The sequence below is a fragment of the Podarcis pityusensis genome, assembly GCF_964106645.2.
Source record: "Podarcis pityusensis genome assembly, chromosome: 1".
NCBI classification, from domain to species: Eukaryota; Metazoa; Chordata; class Lepidosauria; order Squamata; family Lacertidae; genus Podarcis; species Podarcis pityusensis.
The window spans coordinates 108,721,540-108,738,931 of NC_138028.1; the positions used below are offsets into that span (position 1 = coordinate 108,721,540).

The 17,392-nt window shown below is 44.8% G+C and overlaps 1 protein-coding gene across 6 annotated transcripts in view; it reads left to right on the plus strand.

Annotated features, from left to right (window-relative positions):
• Positions 1-965: 965 nt before the first annotated feature.
• Positions 966-17,392, plus strand: part of SLC4A10 (solute carrier family 4 member 10) — a 165,934-nt gene continuing 149,507 nt past the window's right edge. For 2 of the 6 annotated variants that reach the window (XM_081005915.1, XM_081005919.1), the window contains exon 1: positions 966-1,362. In XM_081005915.1, coding sequence (XP_080862041.1) covers positions 1,315-1,362 — 48 coding nt within the window. In that variant the 5' untranslated portion in view covers positions 966-1,314. The remainder of the gene's footprint in view (positions 1,363-17,392) is intronic. The other 4 variants (XM_081005916.1, XM_081005920.1, XM_081005918.1 and 1 more) reach the window with 2 other exon arrangements.

Sequence of the window (17,392 nt, forward strand, 5' to 3'; positions counted from 1 at the left end):
TTCATTGCCTCATTAATTTTGCACCTTAGGTTTTTGGCACCTTTTGGTTTCATGCATTGTAATGGCAGGTTTGTCTATTTTATAACCATGACTTAGCACCATACAAGCACAATTATAAAGCCTAGGACCCACTTTCACAGCCTTCATGAACCACATGTTGGGAAACACTGTCTTAGACCACTTGGCTACCCCCCCTCCAAATGTGGATGGATACACTTTCCTTCCTCCATGGGCCTAAAGTTGCAAAACCTAAAGACTGCTATGGATCAAATCTGGCAGGATCCTTCAATGTTCCTGTTTTTACATCAGGATAAAATTGGGAACTTTTGGGCTATGGAAGATTGTTTCTTTGACGTGGGTTAGAACTGCGTTTCAAACCTTCTGGATGCAATGTGTCGTGCAGTGTAGTGGTTAGAGTGTCAGACTAGGACCTTGGGCCAGTCACTGCTTCTCAGCACATCCTACCTCACAGGGTTGTTATGGGGAATTAAATGGGATGGGGAGAGAACCATGTACTGTACGCCCCCTTGAGCAAAATGGAGAGAAGCAGTGCTGGACTTAGAACACCAAGCTAAGGGGGGGGGGGTGCAAAACTGAAAAGATCTAAAATTGAGAAGATCTATTTAGGGAGTCAAAGTTTGGCCTCACTCAGTGCACCATATTACCAAAGATTGCCAAAGTCTGCCCTTGAGAGCAAGGTGGGTTATAAAGGCATCAAATCCATAAATAATTTCAGGGGTGAAAACTTGAATAAAATATTTGGGTGGCAGGTAAGCCCCCCTTCCCATGACAGGGAACATCCACACCATTTGATCACATGATGGGGCGCACCCACACCATTTGAGTGGCAATGCCCATCAATTTGTGTGTGTGTGTGTGTGTAAATGCTGCAATAATAGTCATCGACTTGGGCTGAATTGGGCGGGGTGGGGGAAGAGAAATTCCTCCTCCTCTACTCCTCCACCTCCAGGATCCCGGAAGCCGGTCTCTCCACTTTTTACCTTTCTCCGTCCTGCAATCTGGGTTCCCACCGGCAGCCCTGGAGGCAGCCGCCGCCTCTCGGGGTGTGAGTGGGAGCCATGTGACTCGCCGGTGAGTCGGGGCGTGCGGCTGCCTCCTGCTTCAGAGCTACCTGATCCGAATACTAAGCAGAGAGAGGCGAGCGAGCGAGCGAGCGGCGCTGCCTCTGGTTGTGCCAGAGACACGCCGAAGGAAAGAACAGCAGCCGCCGCCGCCACTGCAGAGAGCGAGCGAGAAAGCGAGGCGGCGAGGGCGCGCGCGCGAGAGAGGTGCCCGTTCCCAAGAGCGCAGAAGATGGAGATTAAAGACCAAGGGGCGCAAATGGAGCCGCTGCTGCCCACGGTAAGGAGCTGCGGATTGCGGAAGGCGATGGAGGGAGGGTTGCGGGGACGGCGGTGCCGCAAAGGCCAGTCGTCGCAACTGCGCGTGGATGATGCTCTACAGGCCGGCGACGCGGAGTTGGAGAGCCCTCTACTCGTCACGGCTGGGAAGGGGGGGGGGGACACCCCGCGCTGGGCCCAGGCTGCGCCCGCAATGCTCTTCTTTGCTGCCTTCCAAGAGGAGAGGGGAAGGGGGAGAGGGAGGCCTAGAGGGTCGGAGAGGGGGGCATCCTTTGGCCGGGTAAGGCGAGGAGTTGGTTGCATCCTGTAAGGAAGCGGCGAGTCCACGACTGCTTTCTCTCTCCCACACCTGTGATGTGGGCAGTTCCCCCTGCTCTCGCTCTCGCGCACAGGTTGGAGACAGCGGTGGTGGTGGTGATGAGGAGTCTCTCATTCTCTGCCTCTGGCACACTGGTTGCCTCATGAGAGTCCTGCAAGGCACGCGCAGGGGCGCACACAGGCAGTCTTCAGAGAATTTCTGTGTGCGTGTTCTCCCTCTCCTCTCTTTCTCTTGGGTTTCTTCTCTTTCTTTCTCTCTGGGTTTCTTCTCTCAGTCTCTCTCAGTCTCTCTCTCTCTCTCTCTCTCTCTCTCTCTCACACACACACACACACTCCCCCCCCCCCCACAGATTGCCAGTGTGGTGCTCCCTCACTCGCCAAGACTGGGTTCTCTTGCTCTCACACAGGTGTACATTTTAGGTTGAGTTTGCTGCTGGGGTTCTGATTCTCTCACGCACAGGCCATCTGTTGAGGGGCTCTCTCCTGCACACCTGCATGGACTGGCTGTTGGGGTTCCATCTTTCTCTCACTCTCTCTCTCTCTCTCTCTCTCTCACACACACACACACACTCTCTCTCTCTCTCACACACACACAGCTGTATGGTGGGGGATTCTCATGGTCAAGCACACAGTCTGGCTGGCTGGCTAACCATTGGGGTTCTTTCTCTTTAGCACACATGCATGGGCTGGCTGCTGGGGTTGTCTCTGCATGTCACACACATGCACACACACTGGCTCTTGGGGTTCTCGCTCTTTCTCTCTCTCTCTCTCACACACACACACACCACACACATGGATTAGCTCATGAGTTTCTGCTCCCCTCAGTCACACATACAGACACACAAGCAGAGCAGCTGTTGGGATGGTTGCTTGCCTCTGTTGTATACATACAAGATGCCTCTTTCTCTCTCTCATCACTTGTGGGTGAAGGTTTCATTCTTATAAGTTCTGTAGAACTTTAAATTGAGGTATGTCCCTTTTCTATAGGCATAGGCGTATCTGTATAATTAGAGAGGAAGTCTCCCGTAATAACACCTGAACATTATCAAATCAATATAATTTAGCCCCCATAGTATGGAAAAATGGCATAGACGAGTAAGGATTATAAGGTGTCCAACAACATTAAAAGTGCAGAAGACCCATCTTTCTGACTCCTTTTGCACACCCATAACATACATTCAGTTCTCCTTTCCCCCCAGTTTAAATTCTCTCTTTAGAAAAGGGTATTACACTTTCTTACTCTTCATGATTTGATGGGGGGGGGGAAGGGTTATATATTGAATAAAGATATCAGATGGTAAAGTTCTCTCTTGAAAGACTATTTACATACATTTATTTAAGGGCAAGTTATTTCACACATGCTCACTGCAAGACGTTGTTTCCTGCATGGACCCTCTTCCCTAAAGAAAAATGGTTGCTGCCAGCCTGCTAATGCTTGTGGAAGATAGTAGGTGGAAGAGGGAAGGGGGTGACTGCATCTGTGTATGAGTCAGTGTGTGAGAGAGAGGGAGAGAGAATTTACTTTAATTATTGTATATCCCTATCTGTAGGATGTGCAGATGTTTTCTACAGGTTTAATTCTTTGACCATGTACTTCATATGATGACTTCAACTGTAGCCTTCCATTTGACTTACTTCTGCAAGTGACCCGCTCTCTGTTTTGAGATCTCTGCTGTATTAACTTGATTTGCAGCCTTTGATGATAACAGATGGCTACATTCAACAGTTGTCACCAAGCCACACCATTGCAGCTTTCTCTTAACTTTTCCTTGGGGCAATATGGGAAGAACAGTGACAGATTACATGGTTTGCTGTGCTCACTGTTTGAACCAGCGGGCACACCAGGAGATAAAACCAGAGACAACATGGGGATGGTAGTAAAAATGGCCTGCTGTACAGGACTAATGAAAAGATTACCGAGATAAATGCATGCAAAGTGCTTTTAAAACTTTCAAGTGCAGCATGAATGTTGACAGTTATAGAGTGGCAGCACAGTAACATCACCCAAGGAGGTGATGCAATTCAGTGAATTTCCTTTTAAAAAAATTAGACAGCCATGGGCTCAAAACCCTCCAGTGTAACAGAAAAATCGAGGCATTTACAAAGGAGTTCATATCCTGTGAAACATGAAAGTTGTAAGTTAAAGCATCTGTGTTTGCTGCTTATTTCAGGGACGGGGAACCTGTGGCTCTCCAGATGTGGTTGTACTGCAGCTCCCATCATGCAACTAAACAACATCTGGAGGGTCACAACTTCCCCATCCTCGAGTCACAGGATGCAGAATTATATGTTGTGCTCCCTTACAAGTTAGCTTCTAGAGCCCACACTCCCCCTTTTGACTGAGGTGGCAGTGGAGGTGGGGGTGGGTGGCTCAAAAAGCGATTGGAGCAAGTCCCAGCTTCATCATGAGGCCATGAAGTCAGCAAGAGAAAGGAGGAGGCAAGCAAGCCATCCGTTTGTGAGTAAACACGCAGAGGCCTCTGCAACATATTGACCCTCCTCTAAATGAATGAAAGAAATATCTAGGATTTGCAAAGATTTCCCAACCTGGGGGTTGACAAACCAATGACATGTGTGGGTACAGGGAGGCTAAAAAAGTGCAACACAAGCAGCCATAGGATAGGCATTGGGACGTGGTGCAAATGTTAAGGGCCTTGCGCTTTGTACATAAGGAGTGAAGTTAGTGTCTTAAGTGAGTGTGCTGCATCGTAAGACAAGAACTCTGCTAAAGCCTCTTTTACTGTTCACGCTGGAGAAGAAGGCGTTGGAGTCCTTTGCCTCTGAGTGCCATCATGGAATGGAGACAGTTGGCAACAAAAACAATTTTTGCCTTTCATTGTTCAATTTAAAATATATCCCGCCCGCCACAGTGGCAAGCCAGCAGATATAGACACACCACTATCTCAGGTTGGCTGGAGGTGATCTGTATTAATCCCCACACCTTACTTTTTTACTTGAAATGACCCATTAACATTTTGTGGCTGTTTCCTGTCAGGCAAAAGCTCCATAGCAATCCTTTCAAGTGAATAAGGTTGCACTTGCTTGCTGTTCATACCTGGAAGGAGGTTTCAAAATACCCGTTGCTGCGCTATGGTCAGTATTGTGCTCTCATGCAGGTAGCTTGCTTGGAGAATCCTTAATGCAAGATGTTTTCTTTCTTTCTTTCTTTTAACAGCCAGTGTGGTGCAGTGATTAGAGTGTCAGACTAGGAGAGGGGTAGGCAAAGTAAGGCCCTGGGGCCTGATGCGGCCCAATCGCCTTCTCAATCTGGCCCGCGGACAGTCTGGGAATCAGCGTGCTTTTACATGAGTAGAATGTGTCCTTTTATTTAAAATTCATTTCTGGGTTATTTGTGGGGCATAGGAATTTGTTCATTATTTCCCCCCCCCAAAATATAGTCTGGCTCACCACATGGTCTGAGGGACGGTGGACCAGCCCACAGCTGAAAAAGCTTGCTGACCCCTAGACTAGGATCTGGAATACCAGGGTTCAAATCCCTACTGGGTCATGAAACTCACTGGGTGACCTTGGGCCAGTCACTGCCTCTCAGCCTAACCTACCTCACAGGTTGTGGGGATTAATTGAGGAGAGGGAGAACCATATACACAGCCTTGCGCTCCTGTAGTGGGGGGAGGGGAGGCGGGATGTACAACATACTAAATAAATATATAATAAGACTGCTGGGGCCTATGATCTCATTGCAAATATGTCCAAATTAAATTTTACAAAGCCATAAGAACCTTTGGGGGACACGGGTGGCGCTGTGGGTTAAACCACAGAGCCTAGGACTTGCCGATCAGAAGGTCGGCGGTTCAAACCCCCGCGACGGAGTGAGCTCCTATTCCTCGGTCCCTGCTCCTGCCAACCTAGCAGTTCGAAAGCACGTCAAAGTGCAAGTAGATAAATAGGTACTGCTCCGGCGGGAAGGTAAACGGCGTTTCTGTGCACTGCTCTGGTTCACCAGAAGCGGCTTAGTCATGCTGGCCACATGACCCGGAAGCTGTACACCGCCTATAGAGCGAGATGAGCGCTGCAACCCCAGAGTCGGTCACGACTGGACCTAATGGTCAGGGGTCCCTTTACCTTTAAGAGCCTCTGGAGATCATGAGTAAGCTTAGCAGTCAAGGAAAGGTCCTCTTGTGAATCTTGAATGGGCTAAGATGCAGGAAGCAAAGAGTAGGAATAAATAGACCGTTCTACGAAGGGTTGTTTTTGCGAGCTGTGCTTTTTAACACTTTCATAAACAAGATACGTTTGGAGTGAACAGTGAGGTGGCTCTTCTTATGATGCTCAAAAGTCCACACTTCACTCCTTCCACACTCCTCTTGTTGCTGCACCAGAAAGGAAGCAAAGCAGAGGCTGATTTGTCATTAAGTTTAAATCTGGGCTTATGCATTGTCAATTAAGAACAAACCTTGGGACTTTTGAGTGGCTGGTTTATGCTAAACCATAGTCTTAACTATGGTTTAACATGACACCTAAATCAGACCAGACAATTTTCGAAAACATAAAATTGGTGACCCGGTAGCAGATAGGTACGTACATACCTATAAATTTTCTTACATACACATTTTATGTATCTGCGGTATTTTTTGTTCCCAGTGTATGAGATATTTTTGCAGTTGTGGTTGCACCCATTTACACATACATGGGCTCAATAATATGTTAATAAATTCTGCTTTTTTTGTTACATAAATATCCAAAGCAGCTAACAAAATACATAAAAATCCAAAATCAGCAAAGTATCACATCATAACAAAACATAACTGCAAAAATTACCAGAGACAATCCGGCACATGATTCTTTCTTCCCTCTTACCTACAAAGCAATGTCAGATCATATTCCATTTTGAATCAATTTTCCCCTGATCATGAGATGATGAAAGGCAAGGAGCAGAGGGGACGAAAAGGGGTTTTTCAATAGAGAGAGTTGCAGAGGCTAAGTAAAAAAGAAAGAAAATGTCTTGTCCTGTGTACCTGCCTGCTTTCATCTTAGGGACTTAAGAAGATCCATACTGGATTAGTTCAAAGATCTATATAGTCCCAAATCAAGTTTCCCACAGTGACCAACCAGAGGCCTATGGAAAAACCACAAGCAGGACATAAGGACAGTAGTCGTCTCCTTCTTGTAACCCCCAGCAACTGGTACTCAGGATCATTTTTTTCTCTTGATTCCAAAGATATGTTTATATATCATTCATTCAAGAGTCCCTTCATTCAAGAGTCCCAGGGAGTCAAATAGATCACAGTTAATAACAGAACTTTTAAACAAACCAAACAGCATAAGAAAATTAATAATCACAAATAAAATTGACAGCGGAAGTGAAAGTTGATTGCGATCCAGTGATTCCCCTTATAGTCCATTCATTTGTTTAATCCCCTTTTCAAACAACCCAGAGCTCAGAAATTGCTCGTGCTAATGAAATTCCTTGTTGCAGAACGCGCCTAGAACAATGGGAGTTTCGAACGCTGCCTCTAAACTATTATTTGTCCAAATAAACCAAGATCAAACTGTGATTTCTGTGCCTGGCTTGTTTGGATAAAATAAAATAGTTAACTGCAGTCAAGGTCCTCAAGATGTGCACTCCAGCACTAGAGAGGCTGGTCACACAGATCTTAAAGCTCTTTGAAGAACTATTTCTTTTGAAGGAACACAACATCTAGAAAATGGCAGGGCATTGATTCTTGTTAGAGGATCAAATGCTCTTGCAGCGGAAAGAAAAAACTACACAAGGTGAGCCAGTGGGCTGCAAGCAGTTTCCCCCTTCGCTCGCTAATTATGAAGAGCATATTCCCCCTTAGTGATATTATGGCATCTAAGGGAAATAACAGGAAGATTGAAGCTCCTGTAATTTGAAGTGCATCTGCCAAGAATTTGGAGACACCAGCCTCTTCCCCTAGCTGGTGCAGCGGAGGCTGACAAAGATACTAATGCTATGTTGATTCTTAAAGCAATTAAAGCCACAGGAGTCTATTGAAGACTCTGTTGATCAGCTTCAAGACTCTGTTGAAAAAATTGCTCTTCAACTCAGAAGATCTAACTTGAGGACTCATAAGGCAGCACTACAAAAGCCTAACATTTTTGTTAGGCTAACTAATGGTTAGAACAGGGGTCAGCAACCTTTTTCAGCTGTGGGCCGGTCCACCGTCCCTCAGACCATGTGGTGGGCAGGACTATATTTTGAAAAAAATATATATTAATGAATTCCTATGCCCCACAAATACCTCAGAGATGCATTTTAAATAAAAGGACACATTCTACTCATGTAAAAATATGCTGATTCCCGGACCGTCCGTGGGCCGGATTGAGAAGGCGAATGGGCTGCATCTGGCCCCTGGGCCTTAGGTTGCCTACCCCTGGGTTAGAATAAGAGAACTTGAAAGCCATCTCCTTAGATCCAATCTCAGAATCCCTGGCATCCCTGATAATATTAGTGAGCAAAGTCAGCCTGTTCACTTTATTGAGGATATTTTATGAGAGGCGCTAACATTACCGGAAGATTACTAGCTGGATATAGAGAGAGCTCATTGTGTGTAAGCTCCTTCTCTGTGACCCACTTCATTGGGAATATTTTGAGTTTAAAGGGTTTATGCTAGAGCATTCTGGAGAGAAGGGGAAACTTCAACGAGGGAAGAGAACAGCACCATATCTTACACAAAACAGACGTCCCACCAGCAGAAAACTTTCCACAGAACACGCCTACTTCCGAGAGAGAAAAATATTATTTATTTTGTAAAATTTCTTGCATTTTGTGTGGGTAATCAAGAGCATTCATCTTACAAGGCAGGAGACCCTGACAAACATCTTCCTGGAATAAATCCAGTGCTGGCCTCAACAAGTGCACAGTGAGACACTTGAGTGTTCCCAAGTAATTTCTTCTGCTCTGTCTCTGCTGGATTTGAGACACCTGAAGTGTCTACAGCTTATCTTCGTTGCTATGGTGTAGCTGGAGTGAAATTTTGACTGAGAGCTCATCCTTAACTCAGAACTTTTTCATTGCTGTTTCCTTACATTCTTACCTGCTTTTTGTACTTCCACCATATGAGAAAAAGACATGTCTCTATTTTGATGTTCATCCTGGACTGCTATTGTGCATATCAGGCATGCCCAAAGTCCATTTCGGGGCCTAATCCGGTTTAATCCTGTGGTAAAACCCTGAAAAAAACTCAACAACTTCAATCATAAAAAAAGCTCAGCAACTTCGGTTGGCCCTCACGCATGTTCACTTCATCAAATCTGGCCCTTTTTGAAAAAAGTTTTGGCACTCCTGGTGTATATATATATATACAGTCATATCTCGGGTTAAATGTGCTTCAGGTTGAGCGTTTTCAGGTTATGCTCCGCGGCGACCTGGAAGTAACGGAACGTGTTACTTCTGGGTTTCGCCGCATGCGCAGATGCTCAAAATGACATCATGCACATGCGTGGAAGCGGCGAATTGCGACCTGTGCACGTGCAGACGCTGGTTGCGTTCGCTTCAGGATGCGAATGGGGCTCCGGAACAGGTCCTGTTTGCATCCAGAGGTACCACTGTATAATAATAATAATGTAGATGATAATTTATTATTTATAGCCTGTCCATCTGGCCGGGTTTCCCCAGCCACTCTGGGCGGCTCCCAACCGACTAGTAAAAGACAATACAGCATTAAACATTAAAATCTTCCCTAAATAGGGCTGCTTCAGATGTCTTTTAAAAGTAAGATAGTTGCTTATTGCCTTATACAGTGGTGCCCCGCAAGACGAATGCCTTGCAAGACGAAAAACCCGCTAGACGAAAGGGTTTTCCGTTTTTCGATGCGCTTTGCAGGACGAATTTCCCTATGGGCTTGCTTCGCAAGACGAAAATGTCTTGCGAGTCTTGAGATTTTTTTCGCTCCCCCCCCTTTCTAAGCCGCTAAGCCGCTAATAGCCTTTTAGCCGCTAAGCCGCTAAGCCTTTAATAGCCGCTAAACCGCTAATAGCGCTAATCCGCTAAGCCGCTAATAGGGTTGCTTCGCAAGACGAAAAAACCGCTAGATGAAGAGACTCGCGGAACGGATTAATTTCGTCTTCCGAGGCACCACTGTACATGGGTTCAGGTGTGTTCCTACAATTTTAGCAAGTATAATCAGGTGGCTAATGGGAGGAGAGCACTGAGGGGGACCTTTGGGTTGTACTACCCATCTAGAGCTGTAAGTTTTAGTGGTGGTTGTTTCCTTAGTCCTTTTGTTTTTACTCCGCTTTTCTTTTTGTCTTTCATGTTCTTAGAGCCTTATCAAGTTCCATCAGTATATACAACATACCTGTTGTACTTGTTTGTTCAGCATGGAGTTTTTGCTCCAGACGTTTGTATTATAAATATGTTGTGGTTTTCAGCACTGCAATATGGAGACCTGGAAAAGTGTCCTTGGGGCATACCCACAAATAGGTTGGATGGTTGCTGTTGTTTTAGTTATGATCTATGTAGATTTTCGTTAGCTGGGATATTCTTGGGCTTCAGAAAATATAACAATACTGCTTCTCCTACACACACACACACACACACACACACAGACACAAAAACCCCACACTCAAACAAACACATACATATGCATACATATGAAGGCATTAAATTTTATTACAGTGGTACCTCAGGTTAAGAACTTAAATTGTTCTGGAGGTACGTTCTTAACCTGAAACTGTTCTTAACCTGAGGTACCACTTTAGCTAATGGGGCCTCCTGCTGCCACCGCACGATTTCTGTTCTCATCCTGAAGCAAAGTTCTTAACCTGAAGCACTATTTCTGGGTTAGTGGAGTCTGTAACCTGAAGCGTATGTAACCTGAAGCGTCTGTAACCCGAGGTAATAATAATAATAATAATAATAATAATAATAATAATAATAAATTTTATTTATATCCCGCCCTCCCCAGCCGAAGCCGGGCTCAGGGCGGCTAACAACAATAAAACAGTAAAAAAGTACAGCACAAACAACACTCTAAAATCATTCATTATAAAATTAATTAATTCAAGCCAATGGCAACCATTGGGCCAGAGCTCCGCGAAGATTGCCGAGGGAGGGAGTCAGACTGTGCCCTGGCCAAAGGCTTGGTGGAACAGCTCTGTCTTGCAGGCCCTGCGGAAAGATGTCAAGTCCCGCAGGGCCCTGGTCTCTTGTGACAGAGTGTTCCACCAGATCGGAGCCACGGCCGAAAAAGCCCTCGCTCTATTTGAGGCCAGCCTAACTTCTCTGTGGCCTGGGACCTTCAAGATGTTTTTATTTGAAGACCGCAAGTTTCTCTGTGGGGCATACCAGGAGAGGTACCACTGTACATGGAATTGTAAGGGCTTGGGCTCTTGTAACTAAAGAAAACAGGTGCTTTCTAAACTTAAAAATATCAAAGCTGATGTGGCAAGAGGCACATCTGTTTATGGATGATAAAATATACACGTTGTGAAGACTGAGTAGAGGTAGTCTATGCTGATGATTCTAAGGGTGCAAGAGTGCCAACTTGAATAAAATATTGGAGGTGGGGCAAGTAAACCGCACCCCAGATAATTGACCACAAGACATGGTGCACTCACTATTTGAATGGCAATGCCCATCAACTTAGAGGAGGCCTGGCCCCCTCAAATAATTTATTGGGGTGGGCAAAGGAACCTTGGCCTCTATAAGTTGGCTTCTATGTAAAGGTGTGGCTATAGTTACGTATAAAATGCACCTCTTGTAGTGTTACAAGCAGCAGTTGTTCCAGGTGAGCGATGCCTTATTTTGTTGGCAAAGACCTTGGATATGATAACTGCTATAGTGAATGTTAATGGTCCGAATTTGGACTCTGTTTCAAGAGTGATTGAGATACTTGTGTGATATGACTTATGAGCATCTGGTAATTGAGAGAGATTATAATGATGTTCTTGACCCAGTTTTAAACAGGGATACTCCTTTCCATAAAATCCAGTCTTCAGTAAGGTCAATGCTAAAGGCATATATGTCTGAATTTGGATTGACGGTTGTTTGGCATATGCTACACCCAACAGAATGTGACTTTTCTTTCATCAGTACATGAAGGTTGTTTTCTGTTAAGATTACTTTTGGTTTCTTCTTCCCTACTTCAGTATGTAGCCGCATGTCGTATTGATACAATTGCTATTTCGGATCATGCTCCAGTGTCTCTTGCTGTGCAGTTAACTGATGTGGCAAGAACATCTGGCTCTTGGCGTTCAAATGTGGTGTTGTTCTGGAGTGTCTCAAGGAGTTGGGAGTCGAGGGTGCTACTTATAGCATGGGTAGGCAACCGAAGGCCCGGGGGCCAGATCTGGCCCAATCGCCTTCTAAATCCGGCCTGCGGACGGTCCAGGAATCAGCATGTTTTTACATGAGTAGAATGTGCCCTTTTATTTAAAATGCATCTCTGGGTTATTTGTGGGGCCTGCCTGGTGTTTCTGCATGAGTAGAATGTGTGCTTTTATTTAAATCTCTGGGTTATTTGTGGGGCATAGGAATTTGTTCATTCCCCCCTCCCAAAAATATAGTCCGTCCCCCCACATGGTCTGAGGGACAGTGGAGCTTCCCCCCCGCTGAAAATGTTTGCTGACCCCTGACTGGCTGGTCTCTGCCAGAACATAGGACTGGGAGATTATAGCTCTGCTGCATTGCTTTTGTGTGGTAAAGGTAAAGGTAAAGGGACAGGGACCCCTGACCATTAGGTCCAGTCACGGACAACTCTGGGGTTGCCGCACTCATCTTGCTTTATTGGCCGAGGGAGCCGGCGTATAGCTTCCGGGTCATGTGGCCAGCATAACTAAGCCACTTCTGGCAAACCAGAGCAGCGCATGGAAACACCATTTACCTTCCCGCCGGAGTGGTACCTATCTACCTACTTGCACTTGACGTGCTTCCAAACTGCTAGGTTGGCAGGAGCAGGGACCGAGCAACGGGAGCTCACCCTGTCGCGGGGATTTAAACCGCCGACCTTCTGATTGGCAAGCCCTAGGCTCCAAAGGTCTCTTCTGTCTCCTATGCTATTTAACACCTGTCTGAAACTGCTGGGAACTGTCATCCAGGGATTTGGAGCATCATTTCATCAGTATGCTAATGATATGCAGAATCAGGAGATGCTGTGAAGACAGGTGTCTGAAGGCAATGATGGACTGGATGGGGGCCAATAAACTGAAGCTGAATCCTGATAAGATGGAAATGTTGTCAGTGGGTGGTTCTCATGTCTGGGAATTAGGTGTATGACCTATTTTGGGAGAGGTTGCAGCTCCCTGACAGATCAGTTTTGTAGTTTTATAAGGCAGGGTGGCCAATGTGATGCCCTCCAGATGTTGGTGGACTCCAACTCCCATATTCTCTGACCATTAGTAATAATATGAATCACATCAATGGCTCACCCAGTCCAGCACCCAGTTTGCCACAATGGCCACTGTTGTTCTCCTGCAGTTGCTAGTAAGTGGCATCCAGCCTCCGAACATGGGAGTCTTCCATCATGACTTTAGCCACTAATACCTTTGAAAGCCATCTAAGATGTAGGTGCAGTTGCTGTCACAACATCATGCAGCCTCCATCAATTTATTATGCACTGTGTGAAGCAGCACCTTCCTTTGTCTGTTTTCAATCTTCTCCTGCCCATCAGTTTAATTAAATATCCCCAGATTTAGGCTCATTAGAAAAAGAGACAAGCTTCTCTAGGCCCTCAGTCTCTTCATATGCTGGTGATGTGCCAACAGTAGGGTGCTGCTGAGCTTACAATATTTGGAATTAATTCCTGTAAAAAGAACCTGCAGCGTCGCAAGTCCTCACCAAGAGAAATAACAGGAACGAATGCCCTGTATGAAATTTCACGATGCAAGTCAAATTTGATCATATTTTCATTTTGATTTGAATACTTATCCAGTATATCTGGGTATAAATTACAGATTCTTTTTGCAGTTATCTGATTCTCCTTCCCCACTTTCCTTCTTAGTTTTCTTGAATACCTGTTTTGTTCAGTTAGACTAATGAAATAAAAAATTAGAAACAGCTGGGGGGAGGCGGGATAGAGGGAAGGAGAGGGAGAAAGAAGTTGTATTTCAAAGTGGCTTTTGTCTTTTTAATCATTTCAGTTTTTAAGATCAGGAAATGACCTCAGAGTGATTTATGTTCAGTGGGGAAGGCATCCTAGTCATATGATATTAAATAAGTAACCATTATTTTTGGCTGAAATTTGTCTGTTTGGAAAAGTGTTTTGAGCATGTAATAATATTGATAATTCTCAAATATAATCATGGCCTATCTTGTTGGAATAATAAAGTACAAGATCGAATTAAATTATACTCTTTATTTGGAGACACATAGAAGATGCAGTATAGGGCAATGTGATTAAATATAGTCAACTTTGTTCTGGCAAGATCCATTTATAATGTGGAAGAATTGGAATATTAATGTAATATTTTCCTTCTTCTTATTTTTATTCACGAAGAGCAGAATAATAATTGTAGAAGTGCCAGATTGGCTCTGCCAGTGTGTTTGCACTGCACTGACAGCACCACCACTCCTGTTCTCTGTCTCGCCATTCCAGTGAGCGGCAGTGACTCATTTGCCAGGAGGTCAGTTAAGTGCCTCCACTCCACAGCTGTCCACAACTGTTTAAGCCTGATGGCTTTAGTTCTTGGCCAAAGAAATAGTTTGGGGCTTAGCTTTCGTCAACCCATTCAGAATAATAATAATTAAAAAAATAGCAAGCGAAAGAATAACTTTAGACTTGTTTTTGCCTAAATTTTTGCAGGCTGATTCTGCCTCTTCCTGTCTTTGACATAGCACAAGCAGAAGCAACCCTTGCATCATGTGAGAGAGGAAAAATAGAGCAAAGCTGAAAAGTGATTGGAGACCAGCTCCTAGCAAAGGCAAAATAATTCCCTTGCACTGGTGCTGGGCATTGTGGTCATGATCCTGTACTGCACAGCATATATTCAGAATCTTAAGAGATTATTCTCTGTGGAAGGCTTTCTTCTCTTGTATTCTCTTCTCCATGTGAAAAATGTACACTCTTATTTCAGACACCACCCCAAACTATGTTTTTTTTTTTAATGCCAAGCACAGTTAAGAACCCATACCATGGTTTGAAGTTCCAGACATATGGCAAGTAATCTGTAGATTAGAAGTGCTTGTCTGCTTCCATCTGATCAACACACAGCTTCATAAATCTGCTTCTATCTCCATGGTGCAGCAGTCTCTGTAGGTGGAGCAGTGGCCCTAGCTAGCTTTCTGGTGGTTTGTGAATTCCAGCATGAGCGCAAACCACAGCTTGCAGAATTTGTGTTTGCAAACCAGCTTCAAACTGTGTGGTTCAATATCCTGTTTTGCAAGCCATGGCCTGTAAATTGGCATAGCTTCAGACATGACGCCAAATGATGGTTAAGGAAAGACCATAGCTCAGTGATGGCAGAGTACATTCTGTGAATGTATAAGTGTCTCAGGTTCAATTCATGACTTCTCTAGGTAAGACTGGGAATAGGCCCTGGACAGCTGCTTCCAGCCAAGAACAGTTTGGGGATGGGGAAACCTGTGATCCTTCTGACATTGTTGGACTCCCAATTCCTATCACCACCAGTTAGAGATGATGAGACACAACAGCATCTGAAGTGCTACAGATTCCTTATTCCTGGAGTAGACATCACTGAGATCAATGGACCAATGGTCTAATTCAGGACAATGCAGCTTCATCTTTGCAATTTAGCTTTATGTCTGAGTACAACAACTGTCTCAGTATTGTCAGCATTGTGCAAATAGTTGTTTATGAAGCATTGGAAGAAATGCTGCCAGCAATTGCAGTTTGGGAAGAATGTTCAGAAGTCTCTAGCACACTAAGCTATGCACAGAGAGACTTAACTGCAGTAGTTTCCTTGCATAGCCAGCAAAAGTTTCAGAAAACAATGCTAGGAGCAGGAGATAGGCATCACACAGGGATTTATTTTTAAGAAGAGAGTATGCCAGAAGAGAAACGACAATAGGCTATGAGAGATGGATCATGACCATTAAATGATGAAAAGCACCCAAACGAGCCTCTGGTAGGAGGCTGCTTAGTGCATCTCTGTATGAGTCATTGTTCTCTCCCTGCAGGCTTAAATTACTGAGTTTTTTTTGGCCTGCAATGTAATTTTTTGTGGGGGATTTATAGCTCAAGTCTCGGAAATTTGGGAAACACTGAAGGTTGACTCAAGTAAAATGTGAGACGGCTTTCAGCATCTCATGTACATCACAGTAAAGTAGTTTCGATAAATTGATGCATTCATGGTGATGGAGAATGGTCATTTGCATACTCGCCAATGGGAAAAAAAAGGAACCCCCTGTTTTTTCATGTGAGATTGCAGAAGCCATTTTGAGTGCTGCATTCTTGCCTTGAAAGAAACACATTTTTCAGGGCAAGATCGTGGTCTGGGTCCCGGAAGATGCACGTACCATTTTTTTTGATCTGCAAAAGTTGGATAGTATGCATTTGAGTGTGTGTGTGTGTGTGTGTGCGCGCGCGCGCATCTTTGTCTTCTCGGTTTGTGATCCCTTTCTTGAAGAAACAGAATAGAAAAAGGAAGAGAAAATTAGCTTCAGTTTGTGTATGCGTGCACACACAAGTATGTACATGTAGGGGAGTTTAAGCAAGATTATGATTTCATGATACCACCATAATGCTGAGATGCCACCTCAGAGTAGGGAATTAGCCAATGTGATTTCCATAGCTCTTAGGCTAATGATGTGCCGACCTGATGGGTATTTGCAAAAGTTTGTGGAATGGTCGTGCAAACCAGGGGCAAATGGTTGAGCAAGACTATTTTCTTTCAACATTTCCTCCTATGTCCAGTTTCTCACAGACTCAAAAAAAATTATCCTGCTGGGGTATGTAGATCCCCATTCATATGTTGCATTCATCGAGCTGCTATAACATTCCTTCTCTCTGTGTGGGTCTCAGAACTAGAGTCCTTACTCGGGCTTCCATGTCCCAGCTGGTCCTGCTCACACAAGAGGCAGGTAGGTTTATAAACAGCTTATCCTGTTTACAAACTCACATAGCAACCTTCCTTTCCTGTAGTTAAGCTGAACAGCTCAGGCCACCTTCCACTTGCTCCAACATACACACTGAGATGGAACAATTGAGAGCAACACCCCGTGGGACTAAACCACACCAGGAAAGTATGGGGGGGGGGAGGGAACCAGACTGTTCCATTACAGTTCCCTCGAAAATGCATCCAACCACAGTTGTCATTCATTCCAGACTACGCAGCATCTGTTAATTGGAAAGTATTATCGCAAATCCTTTTGGCTACCTCACACACATTGCACTGCCAATTCATTGGGGAAGGAGAAGTCGAAAGGTGTCTGCTTTTTTATATCTAGTGTGACATGCAATAATGGTTAAGTAATAAGAAGTGTGATAGACGTACTCTTCCCACGTGTATCTATTCCTTCTATCTGGTGAGGAGTTTTTAGGTGTTTCCTTCATATCAGCTGTACAGTAGCAGCCTCGCTGACAAGACTGATCATTGTAATCTTCTGCGTGCTTATTTGTTCAGTAGAATTCACTTCTGAGTAAACACGCATAGGACTGCACAGTAAATGCATCTTTTAAACATGGTTGAGTGTTTGCAGTCTGCTGCACCCATTGTCAATACTGTGAGCCGTATGCAGTCAGACATGGTGCTATGAATGTATGTCCTAGGATTGGTTCTAGAGTCAGGACTGTTAGGGCAGATCCCACGGGAGGGCTTGTGTATGCTCCTGG